Genomic DNA, 19585 nt, shown 5'->3' with positions numbered 1-19585 from the left:
TTTACCTGAAGATCAAAAAGTAAAACAGTACCACTGGTCAGTCTTACAGACCAGGTAGTAGTGACACATATCTTTAATCCCAGTAACTACACTAGTTTGCCATAGAAACCAGGTAGTAGTGGTGCATACCTTTAATCTCAGCACAGAAAAAGAATATAAGATGGAAGGAGACAGCTCTCAGACACAGTCTCAGTCTCAGATTCCTGGAGGCAAGATCGCCATTTAGGACTGAGGTAAAGGAATGGGCAAGTGGCTGGCTGTTTTGCTTTATTGATATTCAGATTGAACCCCAACATCTACATCTGGGTTTATATTAATTGTGCTACAAAGGACAGATGTCTTTGGGCAAATGATTTGAAATATTTCCATGACAGATTAACTGACTCCATTATTTTTGGGCTAAGAGGGAGTCTCAGCCTCATGACAGATTATGTGGAGGAAGCTAATTTCCAAACCCTGGTAGCTAATGATCAAGAGACAAAGGAGGGAATTAGTTTCCAGTTCAAACATAAAAGACATGGCCTACTGACAGACAGACCTACTAGGGAACTTTCTATGTTTTTATGTACTATGGCCTCCAGTTTAGCGTCCTTACGGAATTCCTGAGTTTGCAAAGGAGTAGATCTCTGATATTGAGCCTTGTCTTGGTCTCTTTTACTTCTGTCAGTTTGTATTGTCCAACTTCTATGTTCTAGTTTTTGTTTTTATTATATTTTTATATTAAACATAAATGAATGAAATTCTAGCCACTAGGGTAAAGGCTAACAACTGAACTACTATTTATACCTCTGAGAAAGGGAAAATCAGATTTCTCCAATGGACTAATAAATAACTATATCAACCACTCCAGGACATGCCTCATGTTCAGGAGTAATTGACTAACCACTAATGAACTCAACAGTCTTTGTGTGCTTTTATTTAGTTATACTTTGGTGGGGTTATTGTTTGTTTGGTTGGTTTTGAGTAGTGTCACTTTTTCTGGGTTTTGGGTGGTTTAGTTGGTGTACAGGCTTTTTGTTTGTTTTCTGAGCAAAAACTTAAAAGTGGATGGGTAGAGATTGAGCAAGTATCTGGAAAGACTTGGAGGAGCACAAAAATGTAGCCAAAATATTTATATATAAAAATTTATAAATTTTAAAAATATAATAAAACAAACCTTAAGTATGCTGAAAACTCTTAGGGAAAGGATTGCTATTTTTCTATACTATACTCCACCTCCCTCAAAATCTTTCTATAAGTTTCTAGAAACTGACACTGAGAGCCTTGAACTTTCCCAATCAACCCAAATTTGCATCAAATATGTATCACAGGGAATAAAGAGGAGAGATATAAAATTAGTAAATATAATAAAAGTATAATGTAAAATGAATTTCCTAGTGAAGCTAGGTATAAGTAGAGATAGTAAATTTACCAGATATTGATAGATTTTAAAGTACATTTTCTATCATTTCTTTTTTTTTATTTTTCATTTTTTTATTGAGAAAAGGAGAGAAAAAAAAACAAGTTTCCACCTCCTCCCAGCCTCCCATTTCCCTCTCCCTCCTCCCAACCTTCTCCCCCTCCTCCCACCCTTCTCCCCCTCCCCCCACTCCTCTCCCCATCCCTCTCCAGTCCAAAGAGCAGTCAGGGTTCCCTGCCCTGTGGTAAGTCCTAGGTCCTCCCCTCTCCATCCATTTCTAGGAAGGTGAACATCCAAACTGGCTAGGCTCCCACAAAGCCAGCACATTATATAGGTTCAAAACCCCATGCCATTGTCCTTGGCTTCTCATTAGCCCTCATTGTTCGCCATGCTCAGAGAGTCCAGTTTTATCCCATGCTTTTTCAGTCACAGTCCAGCTGGCCTTGGTGAGCTCCCAATAGATCATCTCCACTGTCTTAGTGGGTGGGTGCACCCCTCGTGGTCCCGACTTCTTTGCTCATGTTCTCCCTCCTTCTGCTCCTCATTGGGACCTTGGGAGCTCAGTCCAATGCTCCAGTGTGGGTCTCTATCTCTATCTCCATCCATCACCAGATGAAGGTTCTATGATGATATGCAAGATATTCATCAGTATTGCTATAGGGTAGGGTCATTTCAGGTTCCCTATCCTCAGCTGCCCAAGGAACTGACTGGGGACCTTGGCTTGGGCATCTGGGAGCCACTCTAGGGTCAAGTCTCTTGCCAACTCTAAGGTGGCTCCCTTAACTAAGAATTGTGCTTCCGTGCTCCCCTATCCAACCTTCCTTTATCCCAATCCTCCTTTTTCCCCAAGTTCCCCCCATTCTCCCCTTCTACCTTTACTCTCCCCATCTCCCCTTACCACCATCCCACCCCACCCCCAAGATCTCAATTTTCTCCCCGGCCATTTTGTCTATTTCCCATAGCCAAGAGGACAACTATATGTTTTTCCTTTGGTTCACCTTTTTACTTAGCTTCTTTGGGATCACCAATTGTAGACTCCGTGACCCTTGTTTATGGCTAGAAATCAATTATGAGTGAGTACATCCCATATTCATCTTTTTGGGTCTGGGTTACCTCACTCAGGATAGTGTTTTCTATTTCCATCCATTTGCATGCAAATTTTGAGAAGTCATTGTTTTTTACCGCAGCGTAGTACTCTAGTGTGTATATATTCCATACTTTCTTCATCCATTCTTCCTTTGAAGGGCATCTAGGTTGTTTCCAGGTTCTGGCTATTACAAATAATACTGCTATGAACATAGTTGAACAAATGCTCTTGTCATATGATCGGGCATCTCTTGGGTATATTCCCAGGAGTGGTATTGCTGGGTCCAGGGTTAGGTTGATCCCGAATTTCCTGAGAAACCGAAACACCGATTTCCAAAGTGGTTGCACAAGATTCCATTCCCACCAGCAATGGATGAGGGTACCCCTTCCTCCACAGCCTCTCCAGCAAAGGCTATCATTGGAGTTTTTTATTTTAGCCATTCTGACAGGTGTAAGATGATATCACAAAGTTGTTTTGATTTGCATTTCCCTGATCGCTAAGGAGGTTGAGCATGACCTTAAGTGTCTTTTGGCCATTTGAACTTCTTCTGCTGAGAATTCTCTGTTCAGTTCAGTGATCCATTTTTTAATTGGGTTAATTAGCATTTTAAAGTCTAGTTTCCTGAGTTCTCTATATATTTTGGAGATCAGACCTTTGTCTGTTGCGGGGTTGGTGAAGATCTTCTCCCAGTCAGTAGGTTGCCTTTTAGTCTTGGTGACAGTGTCCTTTGCTTTACAGAAGCTTCTCAGTTTTAGTAGGTCCCATTTACTCAATGTTGCCCTTAAAGTCTGTGCCGTTGGGGTTACACATAGGAAGCGATATCCTGTGCCCATCTCCTGTAGGGTACTTCCCACTTTCTCTTCTATCAGGTTCAATGTGTTCTGACTGATAGTGAGGTCTTTAATCCATTTGGACTTGAGTTTTGTGCATGGTGATAGATATGGGTCTATTTTCATTCTTCTACAGGTATTAATACTCTAATCATGAAGACATGCCACACTAAATGTAATAAACCTAACCATTTCTCTAAAAGAACATAGGCTTTAAGAGGACAATGCTAAAAGAAGTATCTAGAATATGAAAAAAAATAATAAAACAAATATTATATTTCTTCATATGAAACAGGGGATTGTCCAAAATAATAGTTGGTATCAAATGAAAATTGATCCATTTTCTTACCAGATACATCACGAAGCTAGATAAGCAAGTATGGAATGAAGGATGTTTATTATTGTTATTGTTGTTGCTGCTCCTGCTTCTGCTGTTGTAGTTGTTTATCGTCTCAGAGTTCCAGAGTATATCTCCTCATAACAGGAAAGACACAGAGGGAAGAGACTGCAGCATGTGGTATCCACAGACAGGAAAGAGACAGCGGTGTATGCTGTACTCAGCTTACTTCTCATTATTAAACAGTTCAAAATCCCAACTCAGACAATAATGATGCCCTCATTCAGGAGTTTTCCTTCCTCGATTCACCTAACAAGACAGCCCACCACAAGTGTGTGAATAACATAGTCTAACAAATCACTCACAGGAGTGACTGGAGGCATGTAACACATATGATTAGAAACCCTATCGTGTAGACACCCAATTAACAAGCACAGTAAATGTCTCAATCAAACAAAAAGAAAGTTCCTGTATTTCTATAATTCCCTTTGATCATGTGATTTTTGGTGTTTTCATTTACCACTATAATTATTAAAAGACTTTCAATATGAAAAGTTATATCATTGTTTTCTTTTACTATCATAAATAAGATTTACATAGTTTTCATCAGATTTGCTCCTTTTTACATATGTAGTCCACCTTTAATAAAAAAGGAAAATTTAATGAATCATTTTTTAATGTATGGAAGTATGCCACAGACAGTAAAAGAGAGATATGTTAACTATTATTGTCTACATACTATTTTTATTATTGCTTATTAGTAATTATTAACTGTTATTTTCATTCTTGTAATTATCCAGTGCTCTAGAAACAATTACATTATTATTACTGTGAGTAGTATGACCATGTCCCAGAATGCACAAGGAGGTCAGAGGACAACTTGTGGTAGTGAGTTCTCTCATTCCAACTATGTGAGTTCAAGGATTAAAGGGAGCTTATCAGACTTGAACAGCAATCACTGTTATCTGTTCAACTATCCCAACAGGCCACTAAGATTTCACTCATAAATTTTGCAGTTGTTACTCTTGAGATGGCATGTACACAAGGAGCAAAATGTCATTCAAAACAATATCACTAAATACATTTAGCAGCGATAGGGTTAAATAAAAACTAGATGATAGAAGAGAAGTAAGTGTGAAAACGTAATAAAAATGAATGACTAAAATCTCTGTAGGCCTGTACATTGTGCTAATATTTTAAAGTATTTCATTTTTTAGAAATTATTTAAACAGGTTGAAAACTGGATAAAATACATGAGGATAATGTTTATTATATATATTGGTATTAATTAACTTATATAGTGACCATTTTCAAACACACTTATTTTTTTAAACATTACAATTTTGCAGATTCTTATTGGTTGAAGGACGCTGCTTGTTGGTTCTTCAACTAGCTTAGGCCCCAAATAATCATACAGAAACTGTTTTAATTAAATCATCTCTTGGCCCATTAGCTCTAGCTTCTTATTGGCTAACTCTTATATTAATCTAACCCATTTCTATTAATCTGTATATTGCCATGTGGGCTGTGGCTTACCGGGTAAAGTTCCCAATGTCTGTCTCTGGCGGCACCATGGCTTCTCTCTGACTCTACCCTTCTTTATTCCAGCATTCAGTGCTATCCTCCCTGCCTAGCTCTGCTCTACCCCACCCTGCTCTGCTATAGGTTCAAAGCAGTTCATTAACAATAATCTTAGCATACAGAGGGAAATCCCATATCAGATCCTTAGACTAATAATGAAGTTATTAACTTCATCTGCTTGAAGGAAATGAAATTACTCAATGATAAAAAAACAACTTCTAGTGAATACTTAATTTAAACATTGAAAACCAAGTACAAGTTCTGATATTGCATTTGAATGAAGCAACACACACTGACTCAATTCCAAGAGGGCTTTTGTTTTATTAAGGAATTCCAAAACCTGTAAATAAATTCTTACCCAAAAAGTCCTGAAATTCATATCATGGTGAAAATCTTTATTGAATATACTTGCTCCTGTAGGTAACATCACTGAAAACCTCCAGGAAAAAAAAAAAAAAAAAAAAAAAAAAAAAAAAACCTGATTCAATTTTCTGATAACAGAAAAATAGGTGAGGTGAAGCCATCCTCCACAGACTTATTTGTTACCTTTAATCTTCTAGGTGACTCGACTGTCAAAGTCTTTATTTTTTTAATTAATTAATATTTATTTATTAAAGATTTCTGTCTCTTCCCCGCCACCGCCTCCCATTTCCCTCCTCCTCCCCCAATCAAATCCCCCTCTCTAATCAGCCCAAAGAGCAATCAGGTTTCCCTGCCTTGTGGGAAGTCCAAGGACCACCTACCTCCATCCAGGGCTAGTAAGGTGAGCATCCAAACTGCCTAGGCTCCCACAAAGCCACTACATGCAGTAGGATCAAAAAGGATATTAAGAGCTGCAAAGTCTTTATTTTTAAATTGGATATTATCTGAGCCTAAAAATCTCTTCATATTTTAGAGAACTAACTTTATCAGATATGTCTTTTTCAAATGCTTTATTTTTCTCTATGTCTAATCTTAATTGTCCTTCTATGTCCCCCCATATAGCTGAAATACTTAGATTTAGTGAAGTTCAAATTATCTTGCTTGTAATGTACCTAAACACTTATGTCCAAACCCAAATTCATCTAGTTTTTTTTGCATTTTGGGGGAGTTAATGTTTTCATTTATGTACCACCATCATTCAATCTGAGCTAACTTGGTGAAAAGTGAAACATTTTAAGTATTCGTTTTATTTGCTATTGTTTTCTCATCTCCTTTTCTTCTCACCACCTCTGTGTGTGGCCATGTCTGTGTGCATAAAATAGTATGTATGCCATATCATTCAGTACAGCCTTCAAACATATTATTTTCATCCTACTTTCTTCTGCTGATATTATTGGGTATTTTTTTCTTTCCACAAAACTTTAACATTGGTTTTTAAATGTACACAGAATAGTGTGGAAGGATTCCTGAAGGGATAAAGTTTTGTATATGGACCAATTTGTGAATAAATCGAGCTGTCCTGTGATCACCACATAATGCCTCTTCATTTATTTAGTTTTATTCCTTTCCCTGAAATTCTTTCCTTCTATTTCATCAGGCCAAACTGAAATCATGGCTGCCCAAAAATGGCACCACTGGATTATCAGGAGAATTATCCATAAGTTCTTCAGATACAGGTCCAGATAATTTTCCAAAGTAAGAATCAGTAAAGCAAAGTTGATCCGTTCCAAACATTCACCTGAGATATTTTCATAACCATGAAATTTATCATCATGACACAAAAATAAAGGAAGAATTTTGGGTTTCTGTTGATTCTTTTGCATTTCTAGTTGACAGTCCTACCAAGATCTGAAAATACTTTCATTTCTTCTATTTAGAACTTTTATTTCCTTTAATTATTCTTTTGCATCAGCCTGGAGTTCCAGGAAGACACAGGAAAGATTAGGACATATGGTCAGATTCTTTGTAAATTTTAATAACATTTATCAGAATTATAAAGCAATGTTTACGTTCATTATGATATAAATATTTGATTTCAAAGCGTGTGAATCCAAGTATGAAATAGCTCCTCAGCCTTAAGTATAACTCTATTATACTTTATCACTCATTTATTTATATTAAATTTCTTTGTTATCCATATTTATATTGGATTTGAAATTTTCTCATTATATTCAACATGAATATAAAATAGTTAAGGACAAATTTAATAATAGATAAAAATATTTCACGGAAGATATTTCATTTTGCTAACAATCACAGGAATGAATAATGAAATAAAATATCAATATAATTGTCAGAATAACAAACTTTTTTTTAAAATTAAGTGAATAGATCATTCACCACTAGAACACAGAAATACTATTGGTAAAATTTGGTTTTGAACTTGTAATATTAATATTGGATATAATATGTCAGGCTATATAGTTTTGCTTAAATTATCACTTTAAAAGTATCATTCCTTTTGGATGTGAATCTTGAGAGGGTATTGGTGGTTATTATTATTTCTTCTTTGTTTCTTAGCTTTAGTGTGTTTTCCACTATCTTCTGTTTTATTGCTTAACATTTCTCTTGGGATAATTTTATGCATATATATTACATTCTGATTCATCTTTCCTCACATCTTCTCTTATTTAACACCCATCACCATCAGCTGCCCACCTTCCACCCTCTACTATCCCCATAGTCATGACCTTTGCTTGTGTTTTATAGTAAATTTTGTTTAGCCAGGGCAATCTGCATTAGTTTTAAATTGGAAGTATCTACCTGATTGTGGTGGGCTCTCTGAAGAACATACAACTGAAATGAAAGAATCCCCTTCTCCATGAATCTACCAGCAATAAATATTTCAGCAGTGAGAAGAGCCTTTTATTTCCTCTGAAGTCCATCAAGACCTTTGAAAAGCCCATTCATGCATGCACATGTAACATTTTGAATAGGAATTTGGGCCCACTAATAGTCATGGTTATTATTGGGAGAAGTATATTAATTCCTGGTATTTTGTTGACTTTTGTTTTTTATGGCTAAGGGGAAGGTTTCTATGTTAGGTATGAGGAAGAGTACATCTAGAAGCATCTAGAAGAGTCTAGATTAGGGAAGAAAGTAATGCAAAAATTATGGCCAGAAAAGTGAACTAGGCCAAAGGGGAGGAATAGATCATCAATAGGTGATCACCAAAGATCACCAATTCCACAGTATCTGTTTGCAATGAGAACAAATTAAATGAATTTGAAGAAACAGTATTCAAAATAATTTTCATAAATATGGTTAAAAGTTTAAAAATTTCAAACATGAATGATATTAATGACCCTAAAGAGTAAATGAATAAACTGTTGATTGAAGTCCAAAAAAACAAAAACACACACCTTAATGAACTGAGAACAATTCCAGACACAAATATTGAATTAAATAAAAAGAGGAATATTGAAGAAAACATAAACTAATATAAAGTTATGAATGTGAAAAATTTTAAAGTCTTACCAGGAGAGTCATTGCTTAACACTATTACATCAGTTCTTATCAGGAAGTCATACAGAGTTTGACACAGACATAGGAAGATAAAACTGAAGATGAAGCAGAGAAAGATTTAGATCTCAGACAGAGCTGTATAAAGCTACTCTGAACTTGATCAAACAAGGGTCAGATTGTCACCTGGGAATTCTGACATTATGTGGGAGGTCCTTCTGTGTGTTGCTTTTATTAGTTAATGAATAAAGAAACTTACTTGGCCTACAGCATTGAAGGAGGAAAGTGGAGTCAAGGAGACACCATGGGGCTGTGGCCAGAGATAGACATACTAAAACTTTGCTGGTAGGTCACAACTTCGTGGTGAAATACAGATTAATAGAAATGGATTAAAATAAGATGTGATAACCAATAAGAAGCTAGACCTAATGGGCCAAGCAGTGAATTAATAGTTTTTGTGTTATTATTTCTATGTTGGACGTCCAGGACTAATAAGCAGCCCCCTCCTACAGCCCCCACTTGGATTTGAGTCATGAAGTACTAATTTCGGATATATTGTTTGTATCTGTGGGGCCAAACATTCATAATTTCAAATAGAAAGATTTTTTTCTCAAAAGTCAAAAAATAAATGCATTCTCAAGATCCTAAGTACTATTTTTAGATGTATGATCTCTGTAAAGAAAAATCAAGAATATGATTGAACAATTTGCACAGATGTCAAAATGGCATGGACTCTCTCGAGAATGATGTGGTTATATCCAATTTGGGCACAATTCCAGCCTATGATTGCAATGACATCTTTTACTGCCCAGCTGTTTTCTGCTGGCACGTGAATGGAGACTTCACTGAGGAGGTCACAGATATTTTTAGGCTTGAGAAAGTGCCCTTTCCGTTCAGCGTCTTCATGATCACTAGATTCAGAACTAGAACAAATTACAGAAGCGAAGAAAGCATGAATATGAGGTTCAGTGACATGTACAAATCATTCAGCAAATATTAAATGAAAATGCAGCTGAATATAGTTGGGGTTGAATGGGAAGATAATCAAGTGAGAAAGGATTTTTACAAGGGAACTAATGGAATATGCCAACAAATTGCAAGCTGCTACTAGTGACACTGTATTAGGGATAAATGTATGATATTGGCATGGGAAGTGAGGATATACAGAGAAAGAAAGCAGTAACAATTAGACCTTAAAGATGAAGAGTTGTTCAACTAATTCTCAAGTAGACTACTTTCTTTCTGGGCATAGAAATTTCTCCCACCACACATACTCGTCCACTAAAAATACTTAGTTCCATGAATTCATTGTTGTCCTTCTTCTATTAGATTTAATTTAAAACATAGAGTGTTAACTCATAGGTAAATGAAACAATACACTTTGCAGTTTAGAAGCTAATAATTTAGGTTGGCAGGTGAGAAGTTATTGTAGCAGTTGATGATAACATGGGACTAAAATGGCTTTTGAAAGGCTTTCTGATAACATTTTACCTGTGGTAAAAGTGACTAAAATACTGTTTCTTGAAGAATGGTTTCCTATCTAGCAGATCTGCCTTGATCCTTACTACAATAGCAGTAGCACATTATTAAATATCTCTTCCTTAGGGATATGTGATAAATACAACTAGTGGAGATAAAAATACTGTAGGGGTAAAATTGAGGTTCTCTTTTTAATTATATAAATTATTTCCAATCTTGGAACATATTGCCAGAGATAATATATAGTGGAGGTTTAATGTTTTTAATCCATCATATCAGAGTATCCATAAAACAAAGTCAAAATGTTGTAGCTTTTCTGCTTTCTGTTGGTTGAATCTTCCTTTTGCATTAAAGCAGGAAGAAAGGAGGAACAAATAATTATGACTTCTCTGAAGATACTACATGAAAGGAGAGCTATGTTTTTCTTCTCTGAACTTTGTTTGCCCTTTAATGGCTGTTTTCTTAAATAAAATGCAGCAATTACTCACTGCCTGCTACTGCTAAAGCTGTCAGGTCTGTTTCTTGAAAAGCAGGTAAAAATATTTCCTTCTGTGTGTAAATGAAAAAAAATCAAAAGCATTTTTCATAATCAAGGCAAAGTTTGAAGTGTAAAAAATGCTTCAAATGTTCAAATGGGGTCTTTTTCTCATGTCTTTTGGAAATATAGTACTGTTAATCATTTTCTTTGAAGAAGACACTTTTTAGCTTTTTAAATTTATATCTGCCATTGCTGTTTACAAATGCAGGTATCTTTTTCTACATGAAGTTTTTCCTTTGCTGTTAAAAAGCGTAGGTTATTGGCAGATCTTGGTTGATACTTTGCTCACCAATGGCAGTATAGGATGTTTTGAGCACCAGTTATGAATGTGTGAATGTAGTAAACATGGGAAAAATCACTTTGCTTGGGAACATTTATTATTACAGGAATACTATGGAGTTCATAATGTTTGTTTGCAAAACAGAAGTTCAGACTTAGTGACTATTATTATAGTCTGAGCTCTGCTGCAAATATACACATGAATCAAATGAAAATGAGGTAATTCTCCTGTTAATTTTGTACACATTCCCTAGTGCAAATCAAATAAGAAGTACTGTTTTATGCCAGTTAAAACAAATTTTAAGAATAATTAGGAAGGTATTTTCTCTACACAATAGATTCTGGCTATAAATATTTTTATAAAAAAGATCTAGTTCTTTGTGTGTGTGTGTGTGTGTGTGTGTGTGTGATGTGTGTTTACAGTGTGTATGTGTGTTTGTGTGTGTGTGTGTGTGTGTGTAAAATGAGTGGAAGGCTAAGAGAGGTCAGGAGAGAGCATCAAATCCCATGGGGTATGAATGATAGAAGTGTGAACCACCCATATGGTTGATAGGAGCCAGAGCTTGATTCTGTGTGAGAGCAGAATTTGCTCTTAAATGCTAAAGCATCACCAGCACCAATGGTGGACATTTAAAAAAAAATAGTAAAATTTTGGATATAGGTTAAAACTCATCTTTACTTTTCTTAAAGTACAATTGATGTTTTGTAAATAAATCTCAGTATCAGAGTAATTTTTCATAAAATTTAAATTTCATATTAACATCTATGATTGAAAGATTATAAATGGTGAATTAAAAAGGAAAACATTTGATTTCAGATTTATACTTATAGCAGCAAAAGCTTTAATATCATTAATCTATATTTTTTCTCCCTCTAGTCTTACATTTTGGAGAGTAGTACATAATACAAAGACATCACAAAATAATATGTGATATTGTATACCCCAATTACATTTGAGCTTTTGAATATAAATATATATAAAATGTCTAAATATTTTAGAAATGCTTGTTTTCTTAATTCAGTATTTGCTTACATCTGTACCCCATTTTTAATTGGATTAGTTGATATTCTGATGTTCTAATTTTTTGAGTTCTTTATATATTTTGGAGATCAGTCCTTTATCTGATGTGGGCTTGGTGAAGATCTTTTCCCATTCAGTTCACTGCCTTTTTATCTTATTGAGTGTGTTCTTTGCTTTATAGAAACTTCTTAGTTTTAGGAAGGCCCATTTATTTATTGTTGTTCTCAGTGTCTGTGCTACTGAGGTTATATTTATGAAGTGGTTTCCTGTGCCCATGCATTGAAGGCTACTTCCCACTTTCTCTTCTTTCAGGTGAGTGACAGTTATATTGCTGGGGCAGACTGAGGGGTCACTGTCAGTAGGAACAGGATTTATCCCTACCATTTGTACTGGCTTTTTTGAAGTCCATTCTCTTTGGAAGGGTACCTTACTCTGCCTAGATATAGTAAGAGGGCCTTGGTTCTTTGTCAAAGCTATGTGCTAGAATTTGTTTACTCCCCATGGGAAGCCTTACCCTCTCTGAAGAGTGAATGGGGATAGGAAGGAAGGTGGAGGAAACAAGAGGAGAGAAGGGAGTGGGAACTAGAATTGTTGTAATATGAGAAAAGACTTTTTAAAAATATATAATATTTGCATTTTAAAAAATCATTTTCATCAAAACAAAAATATCATCCTAATAACTCTTCAAAATAGGAGAACTCTATATGGTGACTAATTAGTTAAATGATTTGTCATACATAGCAAGACAAATTCTTATAATATTTTTCTATATTTCTCCATATGATCTCCTGGAAACATATTTGTATCCTTTCTCAGACCATAAATGCACTGTCATAGTGCTTGTAAACTTGACACTAATGTAGATATAAGTCTGAAGACAGACTGGCAGTTAAGAAAATACTAATATCAGATTAACCTGTGTGCTTTTCTCTGGGGCCTCTTTTATGTGATGAGTGATGTAGGTAGGCCAGACCCCTATGGATGGTGCCTTTCTTGGCAGATGGATTTAGGCTGCATAAGGAAGGCAGCTGAGCAAGATAATAATCAGTTTTTGTTATTCTGTCTCGAATAAATTATGTTAAATTATTTATCATACATTTGTTGACTTAAAGCATCATTATTAGTAATTTTTTTTCCAAAATTAACTATTTTGTTAAAATTAATGATGTGTGTGATTCAGATTCCTGAGACTCAAAATACAGAGATCATGTAATTAATACCTATTATAGTTACAAGAATTTTCATGTGAGGCTATCTAACTTTTATTTAATTTTGACATTTTTTTATTTCACAATTCATGGTACTCTATAATGTCATTTGCCCTCTTACAAATCCTTTACATAAAGTCATGAAGGCAGCCTACTTTCTATAGCTCTATGACCTGTCCACAAGGGAATGTTGCTTGATAGGCTTGCCTTCTGAAGCAATGTTTTTCCACTGTGGAAGATAAAAAAAAATACACTTTCTAAGGGAAATAAAATGTTTGGTGTATCTATTGAATGGGCAAGAAATACATCAAGCTGCCCTTACTTCAGAATTCACAGAAAACATCCAATTTAAAGCTCACTTATCATATTATGTTCCTATACTATATTCACTATTAGTACAAGTAAAAGTAGTGTTGGTGCAAATGGACCTGTGAAATTCAAAAATCAGCCACAATAGCTTCTGCTTTTCTGTGTCTAATATATAACCTGGTGTTTGCCTTTGTGTGTTTCAGAACTGAGAACTCCTAAGCAATGAAATCTGACTCAATAACTTAGGACTTAGAAAAATATTTTCTCATTTGTATTAACTTGCACTGTATTCTCTCGTGGTGTTTGTTACACTGTGCTTGGACACTGATACAAATTATTACCTGATTTTTGGCAATTCTTAAAACAACATCAAATCATTCGCTTTATTGTTAAAATTATTTTATCTACCCATATTGATTAGTTTTCATTCCATGTCTGTCACTGATTGTCTTCAGATGTCTTATATTATTTCTAATTAAAATATTAACAATTTGGAGGCCGATTACATTTCCTCGTAACTACCTAAAGCTATATTCATTTTACTGGGAAACACTATCAAACTCAAAAGTAATAGCACACAGACAGTGCATGGCTTGTACTCTCCATTCTTCTATTTTTTTATTGATTATAATCATGTATGTAATTGTATTAGAATTATAGCCTCATGGATTGCTTAAGAAGAAATGAAACATAGTGATTAAGCCTAGAAATTTATGTGATTAAACTAAGATTCAGGAGGTTTTAGGAACTCATCGCAAATGATAAGTGGTGTGATCTTATATGAAGCAAATCAAGTTGAAATAAGGTTTTTTTCAATGTTAATCATGCAGGAAACATCGTTTCTCACTTTTCTAAAATGGCTCAAAGTATATTGTAAAGAGCACAGCATGCTTAACAAACAGAAAGCTAAATAATCCATAATTGGGTCCATAGAGGCTATGAGGAATATCATGATTATTATAAAAATAAAATGATCATGTTTTCATAAGAGACTCTCCATGTTACCTTATACTAAACAGCAGAGAACAAAACCACTGAAGTTTAAATGACAACCAACAAGTTTCCTTGTCTTCACTATGTGTCTAGACTACATGTGAGAGCCGTTCAGGTCATACTAAAACTTCCCCTTGTCTTTTTTATTGTGAGGCTATTAGACAATAATAATGTTGATGATGGCATACAGCCCACTTACTGCTTTGTGTGATGAGACTTAGAAAGAAAATTGTGAGAGGAAAGAAACTGTGATAGCATATATTAATCTTGGACACAATTTCCCTGAGTGCATAAATATAGCATTTTGCTCTACGGGGGAAAAGGATGTATTCATGCAGAGAGAGAGAGACTTCCCTTAGAGAGTAAATCATTTTTTAACTTAAAACTTTAAAGATTTGGTTAAAAATTATTTCCCATAACTGTAGACATCTCAAAGCTGCTGTTGGCAAATACTTCAAAATATTTTTAATGTTTTTAACCCATCGTGAGTTTTGTATTCCACCAATGGGAGTAAATAACAATGACCTCAATGGTAATATAGTTGAAGCGAAGTCCTCAAAAACAATTGAGGAGTGGGGAGTCGACTCAGTGAGCATCCATTAAGTCTGCTGACCAGAGTTTGACACCCAGAATCCACGTTGTCAAGAAGAAAATTGACTATTACAGTTGTCTCTTAAATTCCACATGTAGGACATGGGACATGGTTTTATAAATTCAAGCACACATATACACACAACACACACACACACACACAGAGAGAGAGAGAGAGAGAGAGAGTAAATAACATCAAATGTAGATTTACTTTCTGACATTAAAATCCTTCTTTACCTTGAGTATTAAGTCTAATATATCTTCTAATGCTTTCTCCAGACTGTTTCTCTTGTCATTGCTACACCTCTTGTTGCCAGGAAACAAATCCTGATAGCAGGAACCAGGTTGTCGTTTCTCAAAAAAATCAATTTGTCCCTGTTGGCCTGTCCAATGACTGCCATGACTTCACTTCTCTCAGGAAAATAATATTTTTCTTAAACTAGAGTCTTTGGGTATAATTAAAAATGAAATTAACAACAGCAATAACAGAAAGACTTCATTCATGTGTATATTATACAATATAATTACATATAGATTACATATGAGTAAATAATACACACACACACACATATATGTTTATATGCTACAGGAAATATCGATATTGAGATCTATAAATGTTCAGTTATTGCTTCATCTACTCAATGCATTTTACTGTGAACTGAATATCTCTATGGAAAACACTGTAAATAGAATCTTTGCTGCGGAACATACACAGAAATTTGTTTCAGGACTTTATGAAAGATTTCTGAAAGGACTTAGGGAATGGTTAGTGAGTTACCTGCTGTACAAACATAAGAACCTAATTTTGGAATTCCAGAACTTCCATAAAATCCGGATTGTTTTCATGCAACTGTCACAATAAACAGGTATAGTCCTAAGGCTTGGAGTCTAGAGTCTGTAGCCAGGATGCTGAGATATAGGTTCAGAAAGAAATTCTTTCTCAAAGGACTGCATGATAAAGTATTTGAGAAAATCATCTCAGCGCCAATCTCTGACCTCCAGATGACCTCCTTTCCCTTCACAGGTAAAGATAAACACACATTCACACAATTATACACACACGTACACCTTCACAGTTGAATATACACACACAGACACACATTCACAGGTGAGAATACACACACGTACACCTTCACAGTTGAATATACACACACAGACACACATTCACAGGTGAGAATACACACACGTACACCTTCACAGTTGAGTATACACACAAAGACAAACCTTCACAGGTGAGAAACAAAATACACACACACAAACACAGAGATATATCTTCACAAGTAAATATACACATAAAGACACATATAATACATACTCAAAGGAAAATTATTTTCCATGATGTACAGAACTATTAAACAGAATTGAAAAAAAATGAAGCACTTCATAATACTTGAGATATTATATACATAGTCCATAATTTTTACATCCTGGACATGATTATCTAAGCCTTACTCAATTTTTGTCATTGATGAGGATTGGAACAGTATGATAAAGTTTCTATACATTATTTTAATTTTTAATAATACCTCTATTACACATTAGTACTTTGCTCCACTGTATTTCCAGGAGAATTCTGTAGCAAAGTAAGGGTAGATTATGATCAATAAGTATAAATTATATATAAGAAATGAAAACAGTATATTTGAAATTCTTGTAGACATTATAACAATCTGTATAGGAATGGTCTCTAAAGAGGAAGGAGAAATGAGGGGAAATAAAGGATATGGAGGGATAAAGTGATAGAGGAACAAAGGGAAGGAAGGGAGAAGAGAGAAAAAGATGAGGAGGTAAAGAGATAGATAGATGATAGATAGATAGATAGATAGATAGATAGATAGATAGAAAGAAAGATAGATAGACAGAAAGGCAGATGAACAGATAAATACATAGATAGAGAGATATGATATTTTAAAGCCTATATTCCGGATGAAACTTAAATTTCTTCTCCTATGATATAATTCCTTATGGTGTATTTTTTTTTTTAGTATTGTCTAGCTGCAACACTTTTTAAGCTGGTTTTCCTAGTATAAAGCCTAGAGAATAAAAATCATTAACATATACAAAATCATGAGGAGTACATAGTCCTTTTAACGTTTTTGTGTCAAAGAGACATCGGATTACTCTCTGCACAGAAAATTTCAATGAATATATATTGACTTACCACATTCTATACAAGGATCTGTCTTTCTATAGATTCCCAGTAACTTTCTCATTTTTTAGTCCTTTTCTTTCTGTGTAAACAGTTTCCACAAATAGGCAAGGAAATGAGTAGTGTAAACAAGAGGAAAGAGTCTTTGTGATGCATTAAAAATAGGAATGGATTTCCCAGAGTTATTTTAGATCAAAGTCTAAGGAGTCCGTTTTGAGACACTTCACAACAATGGGGGGGTTGTTGTCAATAAACCTAGTAATTTGCCTCTTTAAACATTGCTAGATGCTGTAAATTCCTGCTACTTTGTAGCTGTTTCTTCTAAAAGTCAGCTCTCTCCTTTTTAAGCAAGCATTAAGTCGGGTGTCTTTTTTTTTTTTTCCCATTCCTAAGAGACTACAAGGGCAAGCTTGTAGAAGGTTCCAGAAATCTGTACTTTTAGCAGGTGCTGCTTCTGGCTTATCAAGAACCTATTTTATGTCTAAAAATTAAAGACTGTACATAAAATAATATAACCACACTCTCTGTGACTAGCACAAAACTTTTGAGAAGTACAATCTCAGTTCATTGGAAGAACTGAGGAATCTGAAAAGATAGCACTAGATCATGAAGCACAGTGTGCAGAGATAACAGTGGTGAAAGAGACAATCGCTTAATCTCAAGCATCGTTATGACAGGCCAGAAAAGGCAGTTGCACAAAAAGTTAATTCTGAAAATTTGTTGCACTAAGTATGGCTCTTTTTCTTTTTATGTCTTTTCCTTGCCAGCAGTATGAAAGAAGTAGGAGGAAGCCATAAGCAAGGGAGAGGTCTCCGGCCATCCATCTGTAAGCCCTGCCCTGTGGCCTATGGCAGCCCTGTTTGTGGTTCCGATGGGCATTCCTACTCTTCGCAGGTGAGTGCTGCTCTATTTACTCACTATAAAATAAGCAATGCCTATTGATCCGTGCTGTGCTTTGAATGTGACATGACCACGGAGACCCGTGTGCTTGAATGTGGTCCCTATGCATTGGTTTTGTTGTGGAATGTTCTGGAATCTTTAGAAGATAGAGCCACCCTGAAAGAATATGCCACTTGGAGTGTGATTGGAGATTTTCTTTTTTTCTTTTTTTTTTTTTTTTTTTTTTTTTTTTTTTTTTTTTGCGCCACAGCAACGTTTATTGAGAACGGGGAGGGGATCAGTCCTTCTTGGCCGCCACCTTCCTCATGGCGACCAGCACGTTGCTCAGCTCCTCCGCTTCCTCTTGGCGCGTATGTGCGTGCCCACCTGCTTCTTGATGAACTTGAGCGGGCGCTTGTCCTTGGACACCTTGAGCAGCTCCATGGCGCTCTGCTCGTAGGGCACGAAGCCGCACACCTCCCGGATCATGTCCCGCACGAACTTGGTGTGCTTTGTGAGGCACCCGCGCCGCTGGCTGTGCCTTGGCTGGCTTACGTTCTTAGTCACCTTGTGGCCCTTGTTGAGGCCCACGGCCATGGGGTAGCGCAGGGCCACGGCTGCTCCTCTCCGATGGCAGCCCCGACAGGAATTTTCTAATATGATCCCACTTCCCTGTCTGCCCTTCCTTCCTGAGAGCAGGCATAAAACATAACCAGCTGCCTCGGTTGTGATGATCTACACGTCACACCTCAGTAGACCGCATCCCTCCACGAAATTCTGCAAAATCAAACCACAGTTTTTCGTGTCAGACATTTAGACACAGCCACGAAAAAGCAACTGATCCAAAAAGTAACTTAAACTAATCCGCCATCTGTTTGCGCAGTTCTTTTTGTAAATTCATTACTTGCTTTTAAGAAATACTTATGACATCATTTGTTAGGAATATAATCTCAAGAGAATTTATTTCTCCTATAAAAGAATTTTTGAAATGTTAATGTGAAACACTGAAAAGCAGTATTTCCTTCACTCACTTCGGTGGATAAAGCCAGATATATCATTAATAGTAATTATGCTGTAACAACAATAACAACAGTAGTTCGACATTGAAATCATTATTTTGAAAGTCTCAAATCTAACCTCCTACATCATCTCAATTAAGTGTCCAAGAATCCTTTAGAAAGCACTGAAATTAAGGAAGTAACAGCAATATGACAAATTTTACACAACTGATTATTTTTAAAGCCAGATTTGGTAACATCTCTACATCAATGACCCAGGTTTTTCTTCTACATCATTCTGAGGTAGTAGTCACTATGTTATAAGATTATAAGATTCACTAGTGTTTAAGAACTTAGCTTAAAAGAAAAATTGATGTGTGTTCTTTGATTGGGGATAAGAGATTTACAGTCTCTACCTTAATTCTCATAGTTCATTCATGAATTTATTGCTTTACAAAAGAGTGTTCCTGTCAGGTAACAAACACATAAAACAACATCTAATGTTTGAATATAGTAATACACC

At 35.5% G+C, this 19585-nt stretch overlaps 2 protein-coding genes across 6 annotated transcripts in view; one reads left to right on the top strand and one right to left on the bottom strand.

The window, feature by feature from the left end:
- Spock3 (SPARC (osteonectin), cwcv and kazal like domains proteoglycan 3) overlaps positions 1-19585 on the top strand; it is a 367429-nt gene that overhangs the window by 236825 nt on the left and 111019 nt on the right. For 3 of the 5 annotated variants that reach the window (XM_041674837.1, XM_041674834.1, XM_041674835.1), the window contains one exon: positions 17953-18079. In XM_041674837.1, coding sequence (XP_041530771.1) covers positions 17953-18079 — 127 coding nt within the window. The remainder of the gene's footprint in view (positions 1-17952; positions 18080-19585) is intronic. The other 2 variants (XM_041674838.1, XM_041674836.1) reach the window with 1 other exon arrangement.
- On the bottom strand, positions 18410-18661 carry LOC121462872 (60S ribosomal protein L36-like). Its single transcript, XM_041674839.1, has one exon. The coding sequence runs from the start codon at positions 18659-18661 to the stop codon at positions 18410-18412; it is 252 nt and encodes an 83-aa protein (XP_041530773.1).

The sequence above is a fragment of the Microtus oregoni genome, unplaced genomic scaffold (assembly GCF_018167655.1).
Source record: "Microtus oregoni isolate MIOR12 unplaced genomic scaffold, Mior012 000025F_ref0000491, whole genome shotgun sequence".
NCBI classification, from domain to species: Eukaryota; Metazoa; Chordata; class Mammalia; order Rodentia; family Cricetidae; genus Microtus; species Microtus oregoni.
Note: the sequence above shows the minus strand (reverse complement) of the source record. Positions and strands in the feature narration are given on the sequence as shown.